This window comes from Aedes albopictus, unplaced genomic scaffold (assembly GCF_035046485.1).
Source record: "Aedes albopictus strain Foshan unplaced genomic scaffold, AalbF5 HiC_scaffold_59, whole genome shotgun sequence".
Taxonomy (NCBI): Eukaryota; Metazoa; Arthropoda; class Insecta; order Diptera; family Culicidae; genus Aedes; species Aedes albopictus.
The window spans coordinates 18,244-39,621 of NW_026917409.1; the positions used below are offsets into that span (position 1 = coordinate 18,244).

Consider the following 21,378-nt stretch of genomic DNA (forward strand, 5'->3'; position numbering starts at 1 on the left):
ACCGCCTTGATTTCATCACCGTCGATATAAATTCGGGGTGGCGGGCGCGGAGATTCCTCCCTGGAGCCCTTTACCATCATCATCGCTCTCCTTATTACACCATCTAAAGAAATGTTGAACAGCAAGCACGAAAGACCATCACCTTGCCGTAACCCTCTGCAAGATTCGAAGGGACTCGAGAGTGTCCCTGATACTCGAACTACGCACATCACTCGATCCATTGTCGCCTTGATCAACCGTATCAGTTTATCCGGGAATCTGTATCATACGCCGATTTGAAATCGATGAACAAGTGATGTGTGGGCACGTTGTATTCGCGGCATTTCTGCAACACCTGGCGGATGGCGAACATCTGGTCCGTTGTAGCGCGTTCACCCATGAATCCAGCCTGATATTGCCCCACGAACTCTCTTGCAATCGGTGATAGACGGCGGCATAACATTTGAGAGAGTATCTTGTAGGCAGTGCTCAGTAGTGTGATTGCGCGGTAGTTCCCGCAATCCAGCTTGTCACCCTTTTTGTAGATGGGATACACGATACCTTCCATCCATTCCTCTGGTAATACTTCCTCCTCCCAAATCTTGGTAATGACCCAGTGTAGTGCTCTCACCAGTGCTTCTCCACCGTGTTTTAGAAGCTCGCTTGGTAGTTGATCTGCTCCAGCGGCTTTGTTGTTTTTCAACCGGCCAACCTCCTCCTCAATCTCTTGGAGGTCAGGGACCGGAAGTTTTTCGTCCTGTGCACATACTCCTAGATCTGTTACCACGCCACCTTCGGTACTTGCAACGTCGCCATTGAGGTGCTCATCGTAATGCTGCCGCCACCTCTCGACGACCTCACGCTCGCTCGTGAGAATATTGCCGTGATTATCTCGGCACATGTCGGCTTGTGGCACAAAGCCTCTGCGCGAGCGGTTCAGCTTCTCGTAGAACTTTCGTGTGTCCTTAGCGCGGTACAGCTCTTCCATCGCTTCGCGATCTCGTTCTTCCTCCTGGCGCTTCTTCATCCGGAAGACTGAGTTCTGCCTGTTCCGCGCCTGTTTGTAACGTGCCTCATTCGCTCTCGTACGGTGTTGCAGCATTCTCGCCCATGCTGCATTCTTCTCGTTTTTCAACTGTTCACATTCGCCGTCGTACCAGTCGTTTCTGTGATTCGGAGTCGCGAAGCCTAGTGCTGTAGCCGAGGTACTACCTATGGCGGATCGGATGTCCCTCCAGCCATCGTCAAGTGTAGCTGCGCCAAGCTGCTCTTCCGTTGGTAGGGCCACTGCTAACTGCTGCGCGTAGTCTTGAGCCACTTCTACGTTACGAAGTTGCTCGATGTTGAGCCGCGGCGTTCGACTTCGACGCGTGGTGATAACTGTCGAAAGTTTTGAGCGCATGCATACAGCGACTAAGTAGTGATCCAAATCTATATTCGCACTGCGGTATGTGCGGACATTGATTATATCCGAGAAGAAATTACCGTCGATTAGAACGTGGTCGATTTGGTTTTCTGTTTGATGGTCGGGTGATCTCCAGGTGGCTTTGTGGACATATTTGCGGGGGAAGAATGTGCTTCGGACTACCATACCACGGGAGGCTGCAAAGTTTACGCATCGCTGGCCGTTATCATTCGATACGGCGTGCAGGCTGTTTCGCCCGATTACCGATCTGTACACTTCCTCCCTTCCTACCTGCGCGTTCATGTCGTCGACAACGATTTTCACGTCGCGCGACGAGCAAGCATCATATGTTTGCTCTAACTGCGCGTAGAACGCTTCTTTCTCGTCATCAGGTCTCCCTTCGTTCATATACACACCCGATCAAAAGTTTGGGGTGACCCCTTCGAAATCATGCATTTTTTTAGCTCCATATCTCCGCCAATTTGTGTCCAATTTCAAAAACCATAGGTCTCATACAAAAGATAATAAGTCAAAGCAACTTTGAACATGATTTAGGTGAAACTTTTACAAACATTTATGCATGTAAACTTAACCCAAAGTTGCCAAATTTTCTAAAAAATGAATATAAACTTACGGCAGTGTCGCTGGAAATTATATCGACCAAATTTTAAGATGAGAGCGGTAATATAACCTATTTTCTATTAGCTTTCAGCTGCTTTTTTCCGAATCTGGATAAAAAATCTAGAAAAAAAGGTATTAAGTAAATTAACTCGTGATGTCATCGACCAAAAGTTTGGAGTCACCCCTCAATATGATGTATCAGCCAAAAGTTTGGGGTCACTATCGTAAAACATGGAAAAATGAATTGGTGATATCTTCGTCATCTATAGTTCAATTTTAATTCTTTTTGGCTCATTCACTAAATTTACGTTTGATGTCTTTAATTTAACGTATTCAACGATTTTTATATTTAAAAATGTTATGTAAAGTTAACAGATTTCACCACATTACAAAAAATGAGGCAATTTTACGTTAAGTTTTAGTATGTAAATTTAATAAATTGTGTGGTTCAATGTCTATGCAGTAAGTACCATTCATTATGTTTCAAATAAGCCAAGAAGAATTAACATTGAATGAAAGATGACAAAGATATCAACAAATCACTTTTCCATGTTTTACGATAGTGACCCCAAACTTTTGGTCGATGACATTAAAAGTTAATTTACTTAATAAATTTTCTTCTAGATTTTTTAACTAAGTTCGGTAAAAAGCAGTTCAAAGCTAATAGAAAATAGGTTATATTAAGGCTCTAATCGTGAAACTTGGTCGACCCAATTTCCAGCGATACTGCCATAAGTTTATATTCATTTTATAGAAAATTTGGCAACTTAAGCTTAAGTTTACATACAAATATTTTTGTAAAAGTTTCATTTAAATCATGTTCAAAATTTCTTTGACTTTTTATCTTTTGAATGAGATAGAGGGTTTTGAAATCGGACGCAAAGCGGCGGAGGTATGGGCCTAAAAAATGACATGTTTTTGAGGGGGTGACCCCAAATTTTTGATTGGGAGTGTATATATGAACCCTACCTGTGCATTTTTTTTTATTAAATTCTGAGAACCTTCGTACCAATTTGTACGATATATAATTAAAAAAAATCCCCTACTGCCAATACTCACGCACCTGAAAATTCGTCGCTATACCTAAGCGATCAACGCTACCTTTATCCCAACAGAAACCCCCTGTTGACGAAAAAACCAAAACTGCTAAAAATATCCGAAGTCATCTTATATAGTTTTTGTTGATTGATGATATTAACAGTGATTGATATATACCATATGCATTAGGGAAGAGTTGACTGTCCGAAATCACCCAGAGGAGAACTGACACAAACGAAAAACGGATTGTAACTAAAGAAACAAAAAAAAAACTAAAATACAAATAGGAAAACCAAAGCGTTACCCGGGAGAGCCGATTTGCCCACTGTGGAGAGGGCGGGACTGCGTACCTGTAGGATTTTCTTACACAACTTTTCGGGCCAATTGTTCGGGACTGGATCTTCCGGTATGAACACAAAGTCCGCTTCACAAGCTAACGCGGCCATTATGGCCAAGTAACTACAAAAAGGTAACAATAAAATGGGTGAGCGTGATACGATGTGTGGTAATGAGAAACAGTAAGTAATAATGCATTTAAGTGGGGGGGGAAAATATCATATGATGTTGAATTCTTTCAGTCGTAGCACTACAAACGAAGCAGGATTAGTTGACAGTTTTCCTCATTCGTGCCAATTAATAACCATAACAATTCTTCCTGGCAGGGATCAATATCACCGGGTTGCTGCTAGCACCAAAAGCATGTCCAATTATAATTACGATTACGACATTTCAGATCTCCGATTTTAACCTGATGGAAGTGCAATGCTTGGTTCCGGATTTTTTGTGTGGTGTCGGGTGAGCTCTTGACATGGGTGATTGTATGAGTTTTCTTAACACCTATCAGCATGTGATTCAGTACAATCATAGTAGTATCAGTTTTCAATCAGAAAATACCTAGAAACACACAGAAAAGTTTTGAAGAAGCCAATCGGTTAGGGATGCGGGCGTGCATAATTCGAATTTTGAGTGTAGTTGGAGTTTTTCTCGGTGATTATTTGTAAGAGCCATAATGTTTTTTTGTGTGGCACAAATATGCACGATATTTGAAAGTTGCTTCAAAAGACCATAGGTTGATATGAGCAATGCATTTACACACGTGGCACCGTTATGAAGAGCCTAAAAATAGATTTGTTTATTTACGTCGGAACTCTGGCTATTTCACTAAATCTTCTTTATATCGCGCCCTGTTTGCCCTTGGGACATTGAGGGAGTACACACACGCATACGAGAAAATGAATCAACTAGTCGGATGTGGTTTTTTGCGCATACTCTTCTCAACAATATTATTGTCCGTTTGCCTGTAGTATTTTTCCCCATAGGAAAATTATTTTTATTTGTTTGAAATCTACGTTTCACGTTTTTGGCAATAGACTTATTGTTCTTCAGAGAAACATCAGGGATTCCGTTAGAAGTTCTCTTTGGAGCTGTCGCAAAAACGACCCCAGTGATTATGCTACAAATGTTTATAGACTTTTTTTTTGGAGTTTTCTGCTATAATTTCTCTAGGGACTTTGTCATGAATTCTGACTAAATCTGTGGAATCTAATGTCACGAGCACGAAAGATGTCTTGTACCTCATATACCTTTCTTTTAGCATCGTTTTCGCACTAGAATTTCGAAACTGGATTGCTGTTATGTCCTAGATTCCAATTCTTCCGCAACAACATATTTTTTGTTGGATTTATTAATAATTTTAGTCGTTTTTTATTTTGTATGGACAAAAATATACTTTCTAGGAAGAAGTTCCCACAACACTAAGGCCCCGAGCCCCCACATTTTGAAATCCGGTGCTGTATTTGAGATATCATATGTTTGCAAGTAAAAAAAACAAAAGACACATCAAGCAATTACACTAGTTTACAAAAAAAAAACGAAAGTCATGATCCCCAAGTAACCACGGTGTTGAGGCTGATATAGGGTGTATTTAGAGCAATCATTACTTTACATGCAAACTTAAGGTTGATTTAAAGTGGAAATGGGTAATTATAGAATCAAATTACGATTATACTGGTATAATCTTTAATCAGTCGCATAATTGCCATTTCCACTTTAAATCAACCTTAAGTGTTCATGCAAAGTAATGATTGCTCTAAATACACCGTATATCTGCATGCAATAAGGCTTCAGCACCGTGGTTACTTGGGTCTTCTTTCAACGACCACATTTTTAATGCATTATTATGTGCTGATTTCGGAATCGTGCACAAAAAAAATATTATTATAGAACATTTTTTCAGTTATACATAGCGCGCGGCTGGTCGAACCCGTATGAAGTTGATCAGCAATATTAACTTCCTTCCTCGATCAGCCCAGATAGCTGTGTAGTGTCGGTAGCGGTTCGTTCAACTGGCTAAGAATAACACTACGGACCACCTGTTCCAGTGATAGGAGTCCACTAGTCAGGTGACCTCTAATTCATGGTGTTATGCGGCTTTATGCTTACAGTGCCTAGGAATGACTGGTTAGAGGGGCCTAATAAAAACCTAACCGCTAACGGAACCTGTGGAGTACTAGGGTACACAGTATTTTGCCCTTACAGCACTAACCGGAGCAATAGTCCTTGTGTTTCTCCGAACTCGAAACAATCAGCTGCCCTTCTTCAGTCTCAAACTTGAGGCTGAATAAGGGCGGGATTATGAAGATGTTATTGATTAGTTAAAATTTTCACCTATCTATGTGGTTTCGCATTATGCGATTTGCACAGTGTATTCCGTGTAACATCGTCTTTTGCGCTTTCAAATCGACACCGATCTGGTTTTATTGCCAAGGATGGGAACACTCACTTGCAAAGAGTTACATTCACTTGCTATTTTATCAGCTGAAGATTAATCTGAGTTATAATAACCGTAAGGACTGTTTATTAAAGAAAGTGGACATCTGTTTACCAATAGTTTAGAGTTAAAACTAAACAAAAAACCCGGATTAATCCACCTAGTGGTGATAGTGCCTTTCTCGTCGAATAAATACTCATGATCTTTCCGTCGACGTTAGCCAAAACGTTCCTGAATCCTTTATATAGAAAAGCAACAATTTTAACAAAGCCAACATCGATTTGGAAAACTTATTGTTGGTACATATTCCGATGTTATGTTCAACAGCAAAACAGAGCTAAAAAATATTGCAAAATGCATTGGGATCTTGATTGGCATCATTGTGACCCCATTCTATTCACTACGGCAGCGGGGTGAGCGTCAGCTAATGCATGAAGAAGGTTGACTTCATTTACAATCACAGATCACTTTGTGATTTTCGGCAAACTATTTTTTTAGAACACTTTAGGCTATATTTTATGTATTATCATTGGCGGGTCTGATCAATAGCGGGTCCGATACCGGTTATCTCAAATATGGTCTGATACTATGTTCTTGTCAACTGTTCATCGGGTTACCTAAAAATCCGAATATTAATGTTATCTGAGACTATTTTATTGCTAACCGTTTGGCAAATTTTTGAAAAAAAACACGATTTTATGTGTTGCATGCATGATTTTGGTTCACTTCTATTTGATCACTTCCAATTGAACACCCGCAACCAATTTCGAAATACTATTACTAGTTCTAGATGTGGCCTGAGACTATTTTCCTGTTGACCGTTCATCAGATTATCAAAAACGCCGCTCTGGTTTGGTTTCCCTCTATGTTTTACCACTTCCGGTGAGTTACTCGTCTCATCACCAGTTCTGGAACACTACCAGTTCTCTCAAATATGGTCTGTGATTATTTGCTGGCTAACCGTTTATCATGTTACTAAATAAGTCATTGATATGTCGCAGGTATTGGTTCTCTTTTACATTTGACCATTTCTGGCGGGACACCCGGAATCGTTTCTGTAACACACTGATATGGCTTGCGCCTATTTTTTTTTTGCAACTGTTCATCATGCTACCTAAAAAGCCGCGATACCTCAATGCATGGGTTTGGATTGAGCCTATTTGTTTGCTTAATTTATTAGGCTACCAAAAAAAGCCGCGCTTTGCTGTGTTGCATGCATGGGTTTGGTTCAATTTTATATTTAGCCGCTTTTGGAGGGAAACCCGGAACTAGTTTCGGCACTACTGGCAGTCCCTAATGTGGTCTTAGCCAACTTCCTTGATAAGCGATCATCAAGTTGTCAGAAAAGACGTGATTTGATGTGTCGCATGCATAAGTTTTGTTCACTTTTATATACGGCCATTTCCGGCGGGACACCTAGAACCGGTTCCGAAACACTACCGGTTCAGATATGATCTGAGTCTTTTTTTATGCCAACCTTTCATTATAAAAAAAAAGCCACGCTTCGATATGTCGCATGCATAGATTTGGTTCACTTTTATATTTGGCCACTTCCGGAGGGACACCAGGAACCGGTTCCGGAACACTACCGGTTCAGATATGGTCTGAGACTGTTTTCTTGCTATCTGTTCATCAAGTCATCGAAAATGCCGTTGTTTGATATGTCGCATGCATGGGTTTAAATCACTTTTATATTTTTCCACTTCCAGCGGAACATCCGGAAACGGTTCCGGAACACTGCCGGTTCAGATGTGGTCTCAGACTATTTTCTTGCTAACTGTTCATCAAGTTATCGAAAAAGCCGCGATTTGATGTGTCGCATGCATAGTTTTGGATCACTTTTATATTTGGCCACTTCCAGCGGGACATCCGGAACCGGTTCCGGGGCACTACCGGTTCAGATATGGTCTGAGACTGTTTTCTTGCTAACTGATTATCAGGTAATCGAAAATGCCGCAGTTTGATGTGTCGCATGTATATGTTTGTTACATTTTTATGTATGGCCCCTTCCAAGGGTACTGGTCCGGAACACCTAAATGGCCATAACTCCGGAACGGCTGGACCGATCCGAACCATTTTCAATAGGAAACAATGGGACCAGATTCCGCGTCGAATGAACCGTCGGTCATTAAAATCGGTTGATGTTTACTGCCAAAAAGTGATGTGAGTTTTTTTGTACACATACACACATACATACACACACACATACACACACACATACACACACACAGACATCACCTCAATTCGTCGAGCTGAGTTGATTGGTATATGTGACTCGACCCTCCGGGCCTTCTATCAAAAAGTCATTTTTGGAGTGAACATATAGCCTTTCCAGTACACTTAGTGTACGAGAAAGGCAAAAATGTGAATTTTTGCTCAGTGTGTAAAAACATTGTTCACATCGGCAATACACTCAAAGAAAACGAAAAAAGTAAGAAATTTCGAGCGATAATTTCAATTCTCGTGAGGGAGCTGCGAAGGCAACTTTCCACGAGGTGAATGTAAATTACATTCACCTCGTGGAGAGTCGCTTTTACAGCTCTGTCACGACTTTAGTATGCGTGTGCGACCCTTACTGTATTCGGCAAACTTTTAGACAAAATCACAAGGCAAAAGTCATCATTTCTTGATTGCAAGCTTCTGAGATGAGAAAACAGCAAGTGAGTGTAACTCTTTGCAAGTGAGTTTTCCCATCCCTATTTATTGCTACTGTTTTTTTGTACTGTAATTGTAAAGAGTATGATTTTGCCTAGTTTGGGTAGTGGCTACGGTTAGTATAACTCAGATCAATCTTCAGCATAAATGCACAACAACGATCAATCTTTGCAGATTTATGCAAAATGGTACAGCCCAAGTGGCCTTATTCCTAGAACCTTACTTTCGTAAGAGGGATTTCTATTTAGGAAACCTTGTGAACCGGCGTGTCATGCCTCGAGCATGTGTGATTGTCATCAACGCAATCATTGCTACACTTATCACTGAACTAACCACCAGAGATTTATGCGTTATCTCAACTGATGTATCTGTTGGAAACTTCAACAGGAAATACGTCTATTGTCCGGTTTATTTACCGCAAGACGAACCATCCCCTAGGGATGTTTTCAAGCAAGTCATCACATACTGCGCTTCAAAAGGTATTAGGCTACTTGTTGGCAGTGATGCTAATGCTGATCATATCATCTGGGCAGCTCAGACATTAACTTGAGAGGCTTCAGATTGATGAAGTGCTTGAGTAGTACAGATCTTGGATTACTTAACATAGACACCCGCCCAACCTTCATGGTATCTGCCAGAGAGAAAGTGTTAGACATAACGCTTTTCTTTAGCAGAATTAGTCATGAGATGACCAATTGCCATGTGTCAGATAAGGAATCTGTATCTGACCATTGCTACATCTTTTTTGAACACTTGAATGTTACTTCGCAAACTTTGCGTTTCAGGAATCCCCGGTCAACCAACTGGGATCTCTTTACTGATTTGGATGCGGCCAAATTTTATGGATACTCATCATCCAAACACTAGACACTACAACGGCCTTCATCATGGAAGCTGTTGAAGAAGCATGCCCTCTACGGTCTGTGAAGACCACAACAATGTAGAAAGAGTTGCAACAGACGACGTTCGGCTGGATCGGAGGCTTCGTAGCATTTGCGCAACTGCGTTTCCGAGTATTCGGTAAACACTTAAGTGAAACTGACTTAAGAAAGCTGAATCTTCACGCTGTTCTGTTGTTCTTAACCTGATGTGGTAAAGACCTATAGGCTCTCTTTACGCTTTATGCGTTTCATAGTGCCCTTCGCAGGGCGCTGTTTGAACCCATTGTGGTACGCTTATGCGATAATACCCTCTTCTAGGGTGACGTTCGTATTCCCCTACCTGTTCCTATCCCTAATTCCTTAACTTCTTGCTCGGGTAGATGATGAATAGGCTCGTGTTCATGGCACAAATTTCCCAAATGGAGGAGAAGAACCTACTGATATCTGATACCAGGATCTCGATTACTGAAACAGTTGGTGTCTTCGGCAAAGCTGTTTGGTTGGCCAAGAGCTTACACATGAAGGGTTATTCGGAACTTTGCTGCTAGGTAGTGCTAGTGAGCATGTCAATGTGTACAAATAGCTTTGAAAACTTTGTAACCGCCGGCAAAGTTGTTTGGTAGTCCAAGCATTCACATATTATGGGGCTTTTGATTTGAACCTACAATTCCGCTAATAACATCCAGCAATGCAGCTTATAATCAACCTTTGGAACTTTTGCAATCGATGTAGACGTAATAATGCAATCGTCATCCCCAAGTGCACTAATGTAACATTCTTCTGCATCAGTCGTCTGCTCGATAGCGATAAGCAACACCACATGTATCACGTGAAGCAAGTTGCATTTATTGTGCCCTTGTGCAATATAATCACTAAAATAAACAAACTACAGCCACACGAGACTCTACTAGAGGTAGGTTATACCGAGAAAAGCTCCAACAACCGGGGGATTCGAAACAAAACAAACAATCGTGTTCTTTTCACTCTCGATGACGACGAGAACGGCGACGATAAGGAAGCTACCAGTTTTGCTAACCGCCAACATCGAAGATTTTAAATTTTGAATAATCAAGCTACACGGTAACGGAAAACTAACACTCTATTAGGTGATTCTCTAGTGATGATGAGTATGATGAACACCTCTAGAAGGTGCTCGCTCGGTAATGCGGATGATTGCGGCGCGCAGACGAGAGAAGGAGAGTGTGGTAGAGATAAGCGGTACTGCACGCGTTTGCAAACAAAACGGCATAAAATGTATGTCGTCGTCGTTTGATAACCCACGACGATTTCGATAGGTGAGGTGGACAAATGGGATGTGAGTAAAATTTGGAAAATCAAACCGAACAAAACGCGAAAGTCTGATAAGTTGATGTTAATGGGTTCAATACTTTTTTTTGGGAACTAATTTCAAGCAAGTGGCGAAAGTCGGCATTAATGGTATTATGATTTGATTTTTTTAATAGGAGCTTGCTAGACAGGAGGATTCTTGCCTGATTCAATTGACAGCACATTCTTTCGGGCCAATCGGGTTTTGGTGGATCTTCGGGAATGAAAATGTAATCAGCCTCAATGCACAGGCCGGCGACTACCGCGAGATAACTGCGAGAAAAGGGGGAATGGAACGGTGGTTTGATTGGGTTTTAGTGTGCTGAATTTGTCATTGATTTATGAATTTTGTTGACTTTCTAATCTGGATGAATTTTGCTGTTTTGCTGCTTTTGGCACCATACAGTTGAGGTTGCATCGTCGTTTGAACACGGTTTAGAAAGGAGTACGGTCGAACACAAAAGATTAAGAAAGGGGCAGACTGTATTGGACGGAGGGTCATTCTGGCGCTTTGAGTTTTGATTGATTTTTGGCGCGAGTAGATGGTACAAACAACGAAAAAAATCTTTTACAAAAGTATTTCAAAACAGGAAATGTAGAAGAATTTTTGTGGATGTTGAAAAACATTGGTGATCGACAAAGGGTGTACACAATCAGTAAGAAATATGTTCAACAGAGTAACTATAAGGTTTCAGGTCACATTCCTCGTTATCTCCTAACACAGAGAATATTCTTGCCTGTTCTAGTTTGGTGCAAAGCTTTGCTTCCCAGTCGACTGGAGGAGGCGATTCTGGAATGAAAACATAATCTGCCTCGGAAATAACACCAGCAACAACAGCCAGATAGCTACGCACCAATGGGAAAGAAAGAATTGCATCCGTTAATATAAACTGATGGAAAGCGCCGCAAATATCCTAAAAGTCCCTGCTAATTTGGAAGGAGCTACCGAAATGAGGAGCAGTATAAGGTGGGATAGATATAGTTTTCAATCTGAAAGTATTCAATAGAATGAGTAATTTGAAAGTGATCGATAATTCGTATCATTTTTTTTCAATTCTATGTTAGATGTCAAATTGAAATTGCAATCATTATGTTATATGTAGGTACCTCTAGCTAATTGTGATGAAAACCTTTTACCAGTAAACTATCCATTCAATACTTTCAGATAAAACAAACCTTCGGATTTTAACCTATTTTTCAAAACGTTAAATGTTGCTGCTCGATTCAGTAATCGATTTCCTATAACGCCAACTACCATTCCTGGTTGATTATTCTAATCCTAGAATCATGTCCATCAAAGGACCGCAAAACTTACCCACAGTGTCTGCCCATCACCTCCATGATAAATGTTCTCTGATGCGAGTAGGCAGTACTGACGATGGCATCGATCGCCTCGATGATCCTGTGCAGAGCCGAATCCGTACCGATGGTCATGTCCGTTCCGCAGAAATCGTTATCAATGGAACCGACCATGCCGGCAATGTGCAGGCTCTTGTTCTTGGTGCGCTGTTCCTGAGTGATCTTACCCGCCGACAGCAGTTCGTCCAGCAAACTGGACCACTCCTGCCGGAACAGGTTGGCACCGGTCAGCGAACCGTCACCTCCGATCACCACCAGATTGGTGATCCCACGGGTGACCAAGTTGAGGGCGGCCTTCAAGCGGCCGGCTCGTTCCTTGAAGTCCATGCAGCGAGCGGAACCGATGACGGTACCACCCCGATGAATAATACTGGATACCGAGGACCAGTTGGCTTCCACGATGTGGTCACCGCCGTCCACCATGCCCTGGTAACCCTCACGGATGAAGTAGACCTGGAGGAAACGGAACAAAAAACAAGGACGAATCAGTTTTATTCTTCACATCGTCAACAAATTTATGATAATTGTTTATGGCACTGAGCCGTATAGTCAGCGTGCAAAATGTTCATAGTCATTGAGCAAAATCTGCGCGAGTTTGACTATTTCCACACTGAATATTCAAACCATAAAATGACATTGTCAATTTTCCTTTCACCTATTCAGTCATTTCGTAGTCAATGAATTAGACCTGTGCGCCGACTATATTTTGCTCGGCGGCGTCATCGATGTCACGCCGGTGGCAGCTTTCGGCGGCGGCGGCGTAATCGGCGTGACCAAAGTTTGACCATAATTTCAACATTGGCAAAACAAAAAAGTTGTCATTATGCTCTAGAATTAGCAGTCTGAACTTTCTCAAACTATTACATTAGAATGAATACTTTTTTTTATTTTTGTTCGGCTCCGTCACTGCCACCAGTGATTAGACCTATTAGAACATTTTTTCAATTTTTTAACAGTTTTAATACTTTATTTGTTTGGGGTGCCGAAGTACTCGAGGCTGTTTCAATGTTAGGCATAACAAATATTTATAATATGAAAAGTATATTAAGACATTACCGGTATCCTTAATGTAATGCATATTGCATTACTCCATTGCAAATAAACGGCAATAGAATATTGATTTTGCTACAGTTTTTTGTTTTGTTTTCTCAAAACCTTCAGAAGCTATCAAACTTGATAATTGGGTAACACTATTTTCACTAAAGAATCCCCGATTGATTTCAGGGAGGAATCTCAGGAGGAACCCTAAGAGAAGCCTGAAAGAAACTCCTGAAGGTATCCGTGAAGAAAACTCTGCAGGAATCTCAGGTGGTTCCAGAATTTCTTTTGTAGATCCCTGCAGAAAATTCTGAAGAAATCCCAGGTTGAAGTTTTCGAGAAATTCCAGAAAGAAATCCAGGATAAATATTCGAAAGAAATTCCAGGAGAATTCCTAAAATGAATTCAGGCAGGAATCCTAAGGGCAGCAGGAGTTTACAAAGGAATTCCAGGAGAAATCCCCGACGGAATTCCAGCAAGAATTTCTAAAGAAATTCGAGAAGGAATCCCAACACGCTAACGCCGCTCAGCACTAAAGTGCATAATTTCCAGACTACACCAAAAATGTATAACCCTTGCACATTCACAAAATCAGCTCCTGTGTCCGCAAAATCGTTAAATTCGCAAATTTTTTTGTTCAGCAATCTAGCTAAGCTTACTAGTGACCTTGGAAAACAAAAAATATCGACATTTCGCATCTAGACGAGTGTACGAGCAGTTTTTGAGAATGTGTAACTGTAACACATTTTTGTGTGGTCTGGAAATTATGCACGTATGAGTTGAGCTTACACATTTTAGTGCTGTGCGGTTTTACTGTGAAAGGATTTTTAGGAGGGATCAACGAAAAAAAACAAGAAGGAATCTCTGAAGGAATTCCAGGAGAAATCCCTGAGAGAATACTAGGAGGAATTTCCGTAAGAATTCCATGAGAAATCCCATAAGATATCTCGGCAGGAAACTCCGAAGGAATTCTAGAAAGAATCCCCGGAGGAATTCTAAGAGGAACCCCTGGAGAAATTCCGTGAGAGATTCTCATAGGAACTATAGGAGGAATCTTTGAAGAAATTCGAAGAGGATTCACCAAAGGAATTCCAAAAGGAAATCCCGAAGGAAATCCAGAAGGAATTTCCGACGAAATATCAGGAGAAATCCCCGAGAGGAGGAGGAATAAGAGGAATCCCCGAAACTACTATAGAAGGAATCCTCGAAGGAATTCCAAGAGAAAGTTCCGATAAAATTATTGGAGAAATGTAGGAATTCAAGAAGAACTCCGAAAGGAATTCCAGGAGGAATCTCCGGAGAAATTTGAAGAGAAATCACCAAAGGAATTCTATTAGGCAATCCCGGTAATCCCCGACAAAATATCAAGAGGAATCCCCGATTGAATTTTAGGAGAAATCCTCGAAGGAAGTTTAGAAAGAATCCTCGAAGGAATCACCTCCAGAAGGCACCTCCGAAGGAATTCCGGGAGGAATCTTCGAAGGAATTTCAAGCGGATTCCTCAAAGAGGAAACCCCGAAGGAATTCTGAGAGGAATCCCCATAGAAAGTCCAGGAGGAATCTCCAAAGAAATTTAAGATGGAATCCTTGAAGGAACTCTAGGAAGAATCTTCGAATACCAGGAGAAATTTCCAAAGGAATTCTAGGAGAAATCACTGAAAAAATACAAGAAGGAAATTCCGAAGGAATTCCAGGAGAAAGTCTTGAGTATTTCCATGAGGAATTTTTGAAGGAATTTCATGAAGAGTCTCCGCAGAAAATCCAAGAGGAATAACCAAAGGAATTCCAGGAGGAAACCCCGAAGGAATGCTAGGAGGAATCCACAACGGAATATCAAGAGGAATCCTCGAAAAAAAAAACCCTGGAGGATTTAATGAAGGAATCTCCAAAGAAATTCCAGATTTTTAAAAGAAATTGTAGAAGAAGTCCTTAAAGTGATTCTAGAAGGGACCAACGAAAAATATCCAGGAGAAATCCTCATAGGAATTCCATCAGAAACCCCTGAAATAATTCTATGAGAATTTTGCGCAGGAATTCCAAGAGCAAAATCCGAAATAATTTCTGGAGGAATCCCCGAAGAAATTCGAAGAGAAATTCCCGTAGAAATTTCAGGAAGAATCCCAGACGAAATATCAGGAGGAATCGCCGAAGAAATTTTAGAAGGAATTCTCGAAGAAAGTTCAGGAGGAATCAACGAAAGAAGTCCTGGAAGAATTCCTGGAAGAATTCCTGAAGGAATTCCAGGAGAAATCCCCGAAAAACTTACAGGAGAAATCCCGGCAGGAATCCCAGAGGGGACCCCTGAAGGAATTCTGGGAGTTATCTCCGAAGGATTGTCAAGCGGAATACTCGAACGATTTTCAAGAGGAATCCCCATAGGAAGTCCTGGAAAAATCCCCGAAGGAATTTTAGGAGGAAGTCCCGAAAAAAATTAAAGAGAAATCCCGGAACGAATTCTAGGAGAAATATATGAAGCACTTCCGGAAGGAAACCCCAAAGGAATCCCAGAAGGACTCCTGAAAGAATTCCATGAGGATCCCTGAAGCAAATCCAGCAGGAATCTCCAAAGGATTTCTAAGAGAAATCATCATATAAATTCCAGGAGGAAACCCCAAAGACATTTCAGGAGAAATGCACGTTAGAATATCAGGAGAAAGCCCCGAAATAATGTCAGAAGGAATTCAAGAAGGAGAAATACACGAAGGAATTCCAGGAGGAATCTCCAAAGGAATTCCAGGAGACATTCCAGAATGAACTCTAGGAGGGATCCCCGAAGGAAGTCCAAGAGGAATCTCTAAATGAAGTGCAGGAGAAATCTCTGGAGGAACTCCATGAGGAATCCAGGTGTAATTTCTGAAGAAATTCTAAGAGGAATTACCAAAGATTGATTGATTTGTCTTTAGTATAGAAACTTTCAGCCCTTGGTTGATTCGTCTCTTGTGAATGCTTGAAGGAATTCCGGTAGGAAGGATTTGCAGGAGGTACTCTAAAAAAATTTTCCTGGAATAACTCCAGAAGGAAATCCTTGAGGAATTATTGGAGAAACTGCATGAAAGATCCCTCAAGAATATTCTGAAAATATGCCTGATTATAATCCTAAGGAAATACTTGAAAGGACTCCTACAAGATACCCTGAAGCAACTCCTGTAGGAATTCCTGAATGAGCTTCTGGAGAAAACTCTGATGTAACTCCTGGAGGCATCCGTGAGTCTTCCTGAAAAAATCTCAATCTCAATCTACAATTTGAAAGACCTCCAAGAGCGATCCCTGGAAGAACTTCTGGAAGAATTCCTTAAGGAACTTCTCGAGCAATCTCCTATGAATATTCTGAAGGAATCTTGGAAGGAACTCTTATATGGGAATCACCCTATAAACTTCTGGGGTAATCCCTGAATTCTCCTGGAGGTATCCTTGAATCTTCGTATCTTCGTATAAGATTCTCTGTTGAACTTCTGTAGAGGTTTCTGAAGGAACTTCTGTAGGAATCCCTGAAAAAAATCTGGAGGATTCTTTGAAGAGACATCTGCAAAAATTGGAGGAATCTCTGAATACTCCTGGAACTATAAGAAAATCCCTGAATGAACTGCTGGAGTGATCACCGAAGGAACTTCTGGAGCAATCCTTGAAAGAACTCATGAAAGAATCGCTGAAAAATTTTTTTGAGGCATCCATAAGTTATTATTTGGAACAAATTCCAAAAATTTCTGTAAGATCTCCTGGAGGAATCTCTAAGGAAACTTCTGGATTAGTTCCTAAGGAAATTCCTGTAGGAATTCCTAATGGAACTTCTGAAGAAATTCACGCAGGAACTCTCATACTACCTCCTATGAGAATCCCTAAAGGATATTCTGCATGAATCTCTGATGTATCTCTAGGAGACATCCCTGAATACTCCTGAAAGAATTTCTGAAGGTACTCCTGTCGAGATCTTCCTGAGAGATCTTCTTCTTCTTCTTCTTCCTGAGAATTTTCGGGAGGAATCCCAGGTGGATCTCTTGGAGGCATCACTGAATCCTTCTGGAAGAATCTCTGAAAAACTTCTGGAGAGATGTGAATGTGTGTTCTAAGAGTTGAGAAATGAATTATTGTAATCAAACTCTTGTGATAGTGATCGTGAGATTCTTTTATCTCTACTTTAAGTAAACTTAATTTTGTTTGTGCACTGATCATCGGCGCGAAAAATAAAATCGGCGGCGTGACAAACAGCGGCGTATGGCGCGCCGCCGATACCTTGGTCGGCGTCGGCGTGGGACAAAAAGTGTAGGCGGCGGCGGCGTGGCGCGGCGGCGCACAGGTCTAGCTGCGATTTCCATTAAAAACTCTCCACAACCATGAAATCGAACAAGAACTATGTAAAACACTATCCAATGTAACCAAAATGCTAATATTTTATCAGAAATTTAGCACATTGGAAATCTTTTACAAATATTCATTGACCCTTATTCAACTGACACTTGACTATCGAGCAGCTGGCGCTGAATGCGCAGAAAAGTGAATGGAAATTGACGCACGGTGAACATCAAAGCTTTTGTACGAATATGTTGCGTACTGCATATAGTACAGTATACAGTCAATGTCATCTAATCTTCGAAAAATGCCAATTGATATTCATGATGAATATCAATTGGCATTTTCGAAGGTAGTCGATGACATTTACAATAAATATTAGCGATAGAGCGGGTTTTCCGTAACTTTCTTGTACGACTGGTTTGCAATACATTATATTTTCAGGATCTGCTTCTGATACGAGCCATGGGTGATTCAACGGACTTGGTGGTCTAGTGGCTACCGCTACTGATTCGTATGCAGAGGTTCTGGGTTCACTCCCTAGTCCGTCCATCTCCTCCTACTTTGTATGTTTCTATCTACTTTCTCTCTCTCTCTGCACTACTACATTTTACCAACTTATGTATATTCATATGTTCATAGTAATCGCTAGAACCAGAAACGGATTGTGCAACCAAGCGAACTGTGCCTCTTCACCTTCATAGTAATCAACACACAATCTATCGCATTAAACACTATAAATACCCTTAATCCATGGATCTCCCATCCATCCCCTCTAACAACCACCCTATCGGTGCTGGTTATGGGGACGCAGAGTGCTGGTTATGGGGACGCAGAGTGCTGGTTATGGGGACGCAGAGTGCACTCGGTCTCTAGCAGCAACAACCATCTCATTCTAATATTCCTTTTCCTTCCCAGCTGACTGTAAGGACTTGGCCGACGCCGTTATTGATCAAAAAGTGTATAATCTGTTAAAAATTGCACTTTGAGAATAAGTGGAGTGTCCCAGCCCTTATTACAGGTGCGTTTTCGGGGGTATCGGAGGGTCCAAGGGGGCTACAGGGGGTTTTCGAGGGCATGTCAGGATGATTCAGTGGATTTTAAGCGGGTGTCAGAGGCGTTACAGGTGAATTACAGGGGGTTTTGGAGTGTCTCAGGTGCGTTACAGGAAGTTCGAGGGGTTTAAGGGGTTTTTCAGCGGGTTCCAGAGGCGTTATAGGAGCTGTTGGTGTAACTTTGAGGCATCGAAACACAGTTTTGTAGTCGTCTAACTGGACAGCTTTAAAGCTGCAAATATATTTAACAGTTACATAATGTTGCTTACCGAATCTATAAATATCTTACATTTCTGTGTTTTCCTGCAACCCAACTACAAGATAATCTTGTTGCTACTATTGTAATACACTACATAGATCTGTTAACGGCTACCAACTACGTAGATGCAACGGCCCACTGAACAGTACTGACTGAATCGAATATATTAAAAAATAACTCGCACTTCTTTCGACGTTCTAGCGCTGCATTGTATAATAAATTAGGGTAGGTAATCAAAATTTGAACCAAATTGCGGCTTTCTGAAGCAGTGTAAATTTAAATGACTTTTTCTCCCACTTAGAAATAATTTACTACAGGTAAAATCGTATGTACATGAAAGCCACGGGTATAAGCTTTCTGTTAAATGGTAAAAAGTTTGTATTTGCACCGAATTTCATTGAAATTTTCGATTTTTCATCAACAATGATTTTAATCTTAATTTGAACCATCGTAATCATAATTTGAACCAATTTTAATCTTAGTTTGAACTACTGGCGGCAGCAGCTCGAGCAACTCACAAAACAGCCAATTTCATGCTAAACAATTAAAAACCACATGAATCTGCTAATTCTCATACCTATTTTTCATTAGGCAGTGGAATCTCAACTCAGAATGTTCGAAATTCTTTAGGAATTTGGATACTAAATTTGGAATTTTTCATCCCCCAAGAGTAAACAAAGCAACACCCCTAGCGCAATCTACAGGCCAACACTAGAAGCTCACCCCGTTTACTAGTTCAAATTTAGATTACAAATGGTTCAACTTAAGATAACATTCTCCAAGTAAGAATCACTAAAATTTGTTAATTTTATGACAAATAATGCGGAATATTATTCGGTTGGTCGATTCTACGATAAATAAGCTTTCATTTGACGTATTCACTTATTGCGTGTGATGCAATGCATGAGCTGTAGGGGAACGAACGTATCTTGGACACAGCGTTACGCCAATATATTTTGGACACTTCCATTTGTTTTTGCCGTAAGTGTCCAAAAAATATTGTGACGCTGCTGTGTCCAAAATATGTTGGTTTCCCTATGGGTGCACCGAAAATGGGCTTTCTCTGGGGGGAAATAGGTGAAATCACAGTGATTTTTCAATTGCTAATTTTCGATGGCAAAAACGCTATTTTCAATGCTTTTAAAGCCTATGTTATCAGATTATATTACGAAAAACTGTTTAACATCTTTTTCGGGACAATATTTGCCCACATAGTACGTCATTTCAATATATTTCAAAATAGTTCAAATTAAGATTACATTTTCACTAGTTCAAATTTTGATTTCTTACCCTACACACGGAGGATTCGCTATCGATAGGAGAGATACATTCGTCAGTCCAATTGGCTTCTTTAACGGTGTTGAGATAATTCGATATTCTAAATCTGCATGTCAAACTGAGCCGAAATCCAAATTTTCATGAATTTCGGAGCCCGGGAACCTATTCAAAAATCAATTTGAAGTTTGTATGGGAGCGATTTGTCGATTCACCCCTTGTCGCAGTTTGTACTGGGCGGAGCTGTCAAACAGTTGCCCAGCTGTCAAAAGGTGATTTCGAAAAACTTCTTTGAACTTGATTTTAGGTACCAAAATAAGGTTCTAAAAATCAGAAAAAAATCATAGTGGCTCAGAAAAAGGTGCTCTTTCGTATAAAATCGAAAAATCGATATATTTTTCTTAATTTAAAAACCCAATTGTTCTTCTTTCGATCATTAACAGCAAATGCCATAGAATAGACGGTTGTTTCACTATACAGAGAGAACGCCGCTTTACAAGTGGTTGCGGTAACAGGAGCGTTACAGGAAGTATCGGTGGGTCTCAGGTGCGTTACAGGGGATTTTCGGGGGCATTTCAGAAAGTTTCATAGGTTTTTCAGCGAGTTTCAGATGCGTTACAGAGGGTCTCGGAGGGTCTCATGTGCGTTACAAGGAGCCAAGGGCATCTCAGGGAATTTCAGGAAGTTTCAGAGGAATTTTAACGGGTTTCAGAGGGGTTAAAGGTGCGTTACAGGGGGTTTCGATGGAGGGTCTCAGGAGCGTTACAGGGAGTCCTAGGGGGTTTTTGGATGCATTTCAGCGGATTCCTGAAGATTTTAGGCGGGTTTTAGAGGCGTTACAAGGGGCTCGAAGTGCATTTTAGGGGGTTTCGGAGGATATCAGGTGCATTACAGGAAGTCCGAGGGGACTTAGGAAGTGAAACGGGATTTCAGGGACGATCATTTCCCCCTGAAACCTCCTTCAATGTCTCTTAAAACCCTGCTTAAACCCCAAAAACGTTCCTGTAATCCTCTGCAACGCTCCTGAAACCTCATGTAACGCTCATGAATCTCCTGAAATGCCTCCGAAAATCCCAAAAACAGCCCAAAAAAAAAACCCTTTCTAGATACCTATAGAGTCTCCAGTTAGCCTAGTGGTTAAGGCTATGGATCGCCAATCCGGAGACGGCGGGAACATTTTCTCGGCTTCCTGGACATAGCGTATTCACTGACAAAGTTTAACATTGTGCTTGCCTCACAATATACAAATTCATGCAATGGCAGGCAATGAAAGCCCTTCAATTAATAACTGTGGAAGTGCTCAAAGAACACTAAGTTGCAGCGAGGCAGGCCAAGTGCCAGTGGGGACGTGGACCCATAAAGAAGAAGAAGAAGGAAATACCTATAATACAAATGTTATCAAATTATTTTCACAAACCGTATGTCGCCAT

The 21,378-nt window shown here is 41.0% G+C and overlaps 1 protein-coding gene across 6 annotated transcripts in view; it reads right to left on the reverse strand.

Annotated features, from left to right (window-relative positions):
* Window positions 1-3,180: 3,180 nt before the first annotated feature.
* Window positions 3,181-21,378, reverse strand: part of LOC109423326 (ATP-dependent 6-phosphofructokinase) — a 32,348-nt gene continuing 14,150 nt past the window's right edge. For 3 of the 6 annotated variants that reach the window (XM_062843856.1, XM_062843857.1, XM_062843855.1), the window contains exons 3-4: window positions 11,991-12,487; window positions 9,446-10,948 (exon numbers count right to left, since the gene is read on the reverse strand). In XM_062843856.1, coding sequence (XP_062699840.1) covers window positions 10,684-10,948; window positions 11,991-12,487 — 762 coding nt within the window. In that variant the 3' untranslated portion in view covers window positions 9,446-10,683. The other 3 variants (XM_062843859.1, XM_062843854.1, XM_062843858.1) reach the window with 3 other exon arrangements.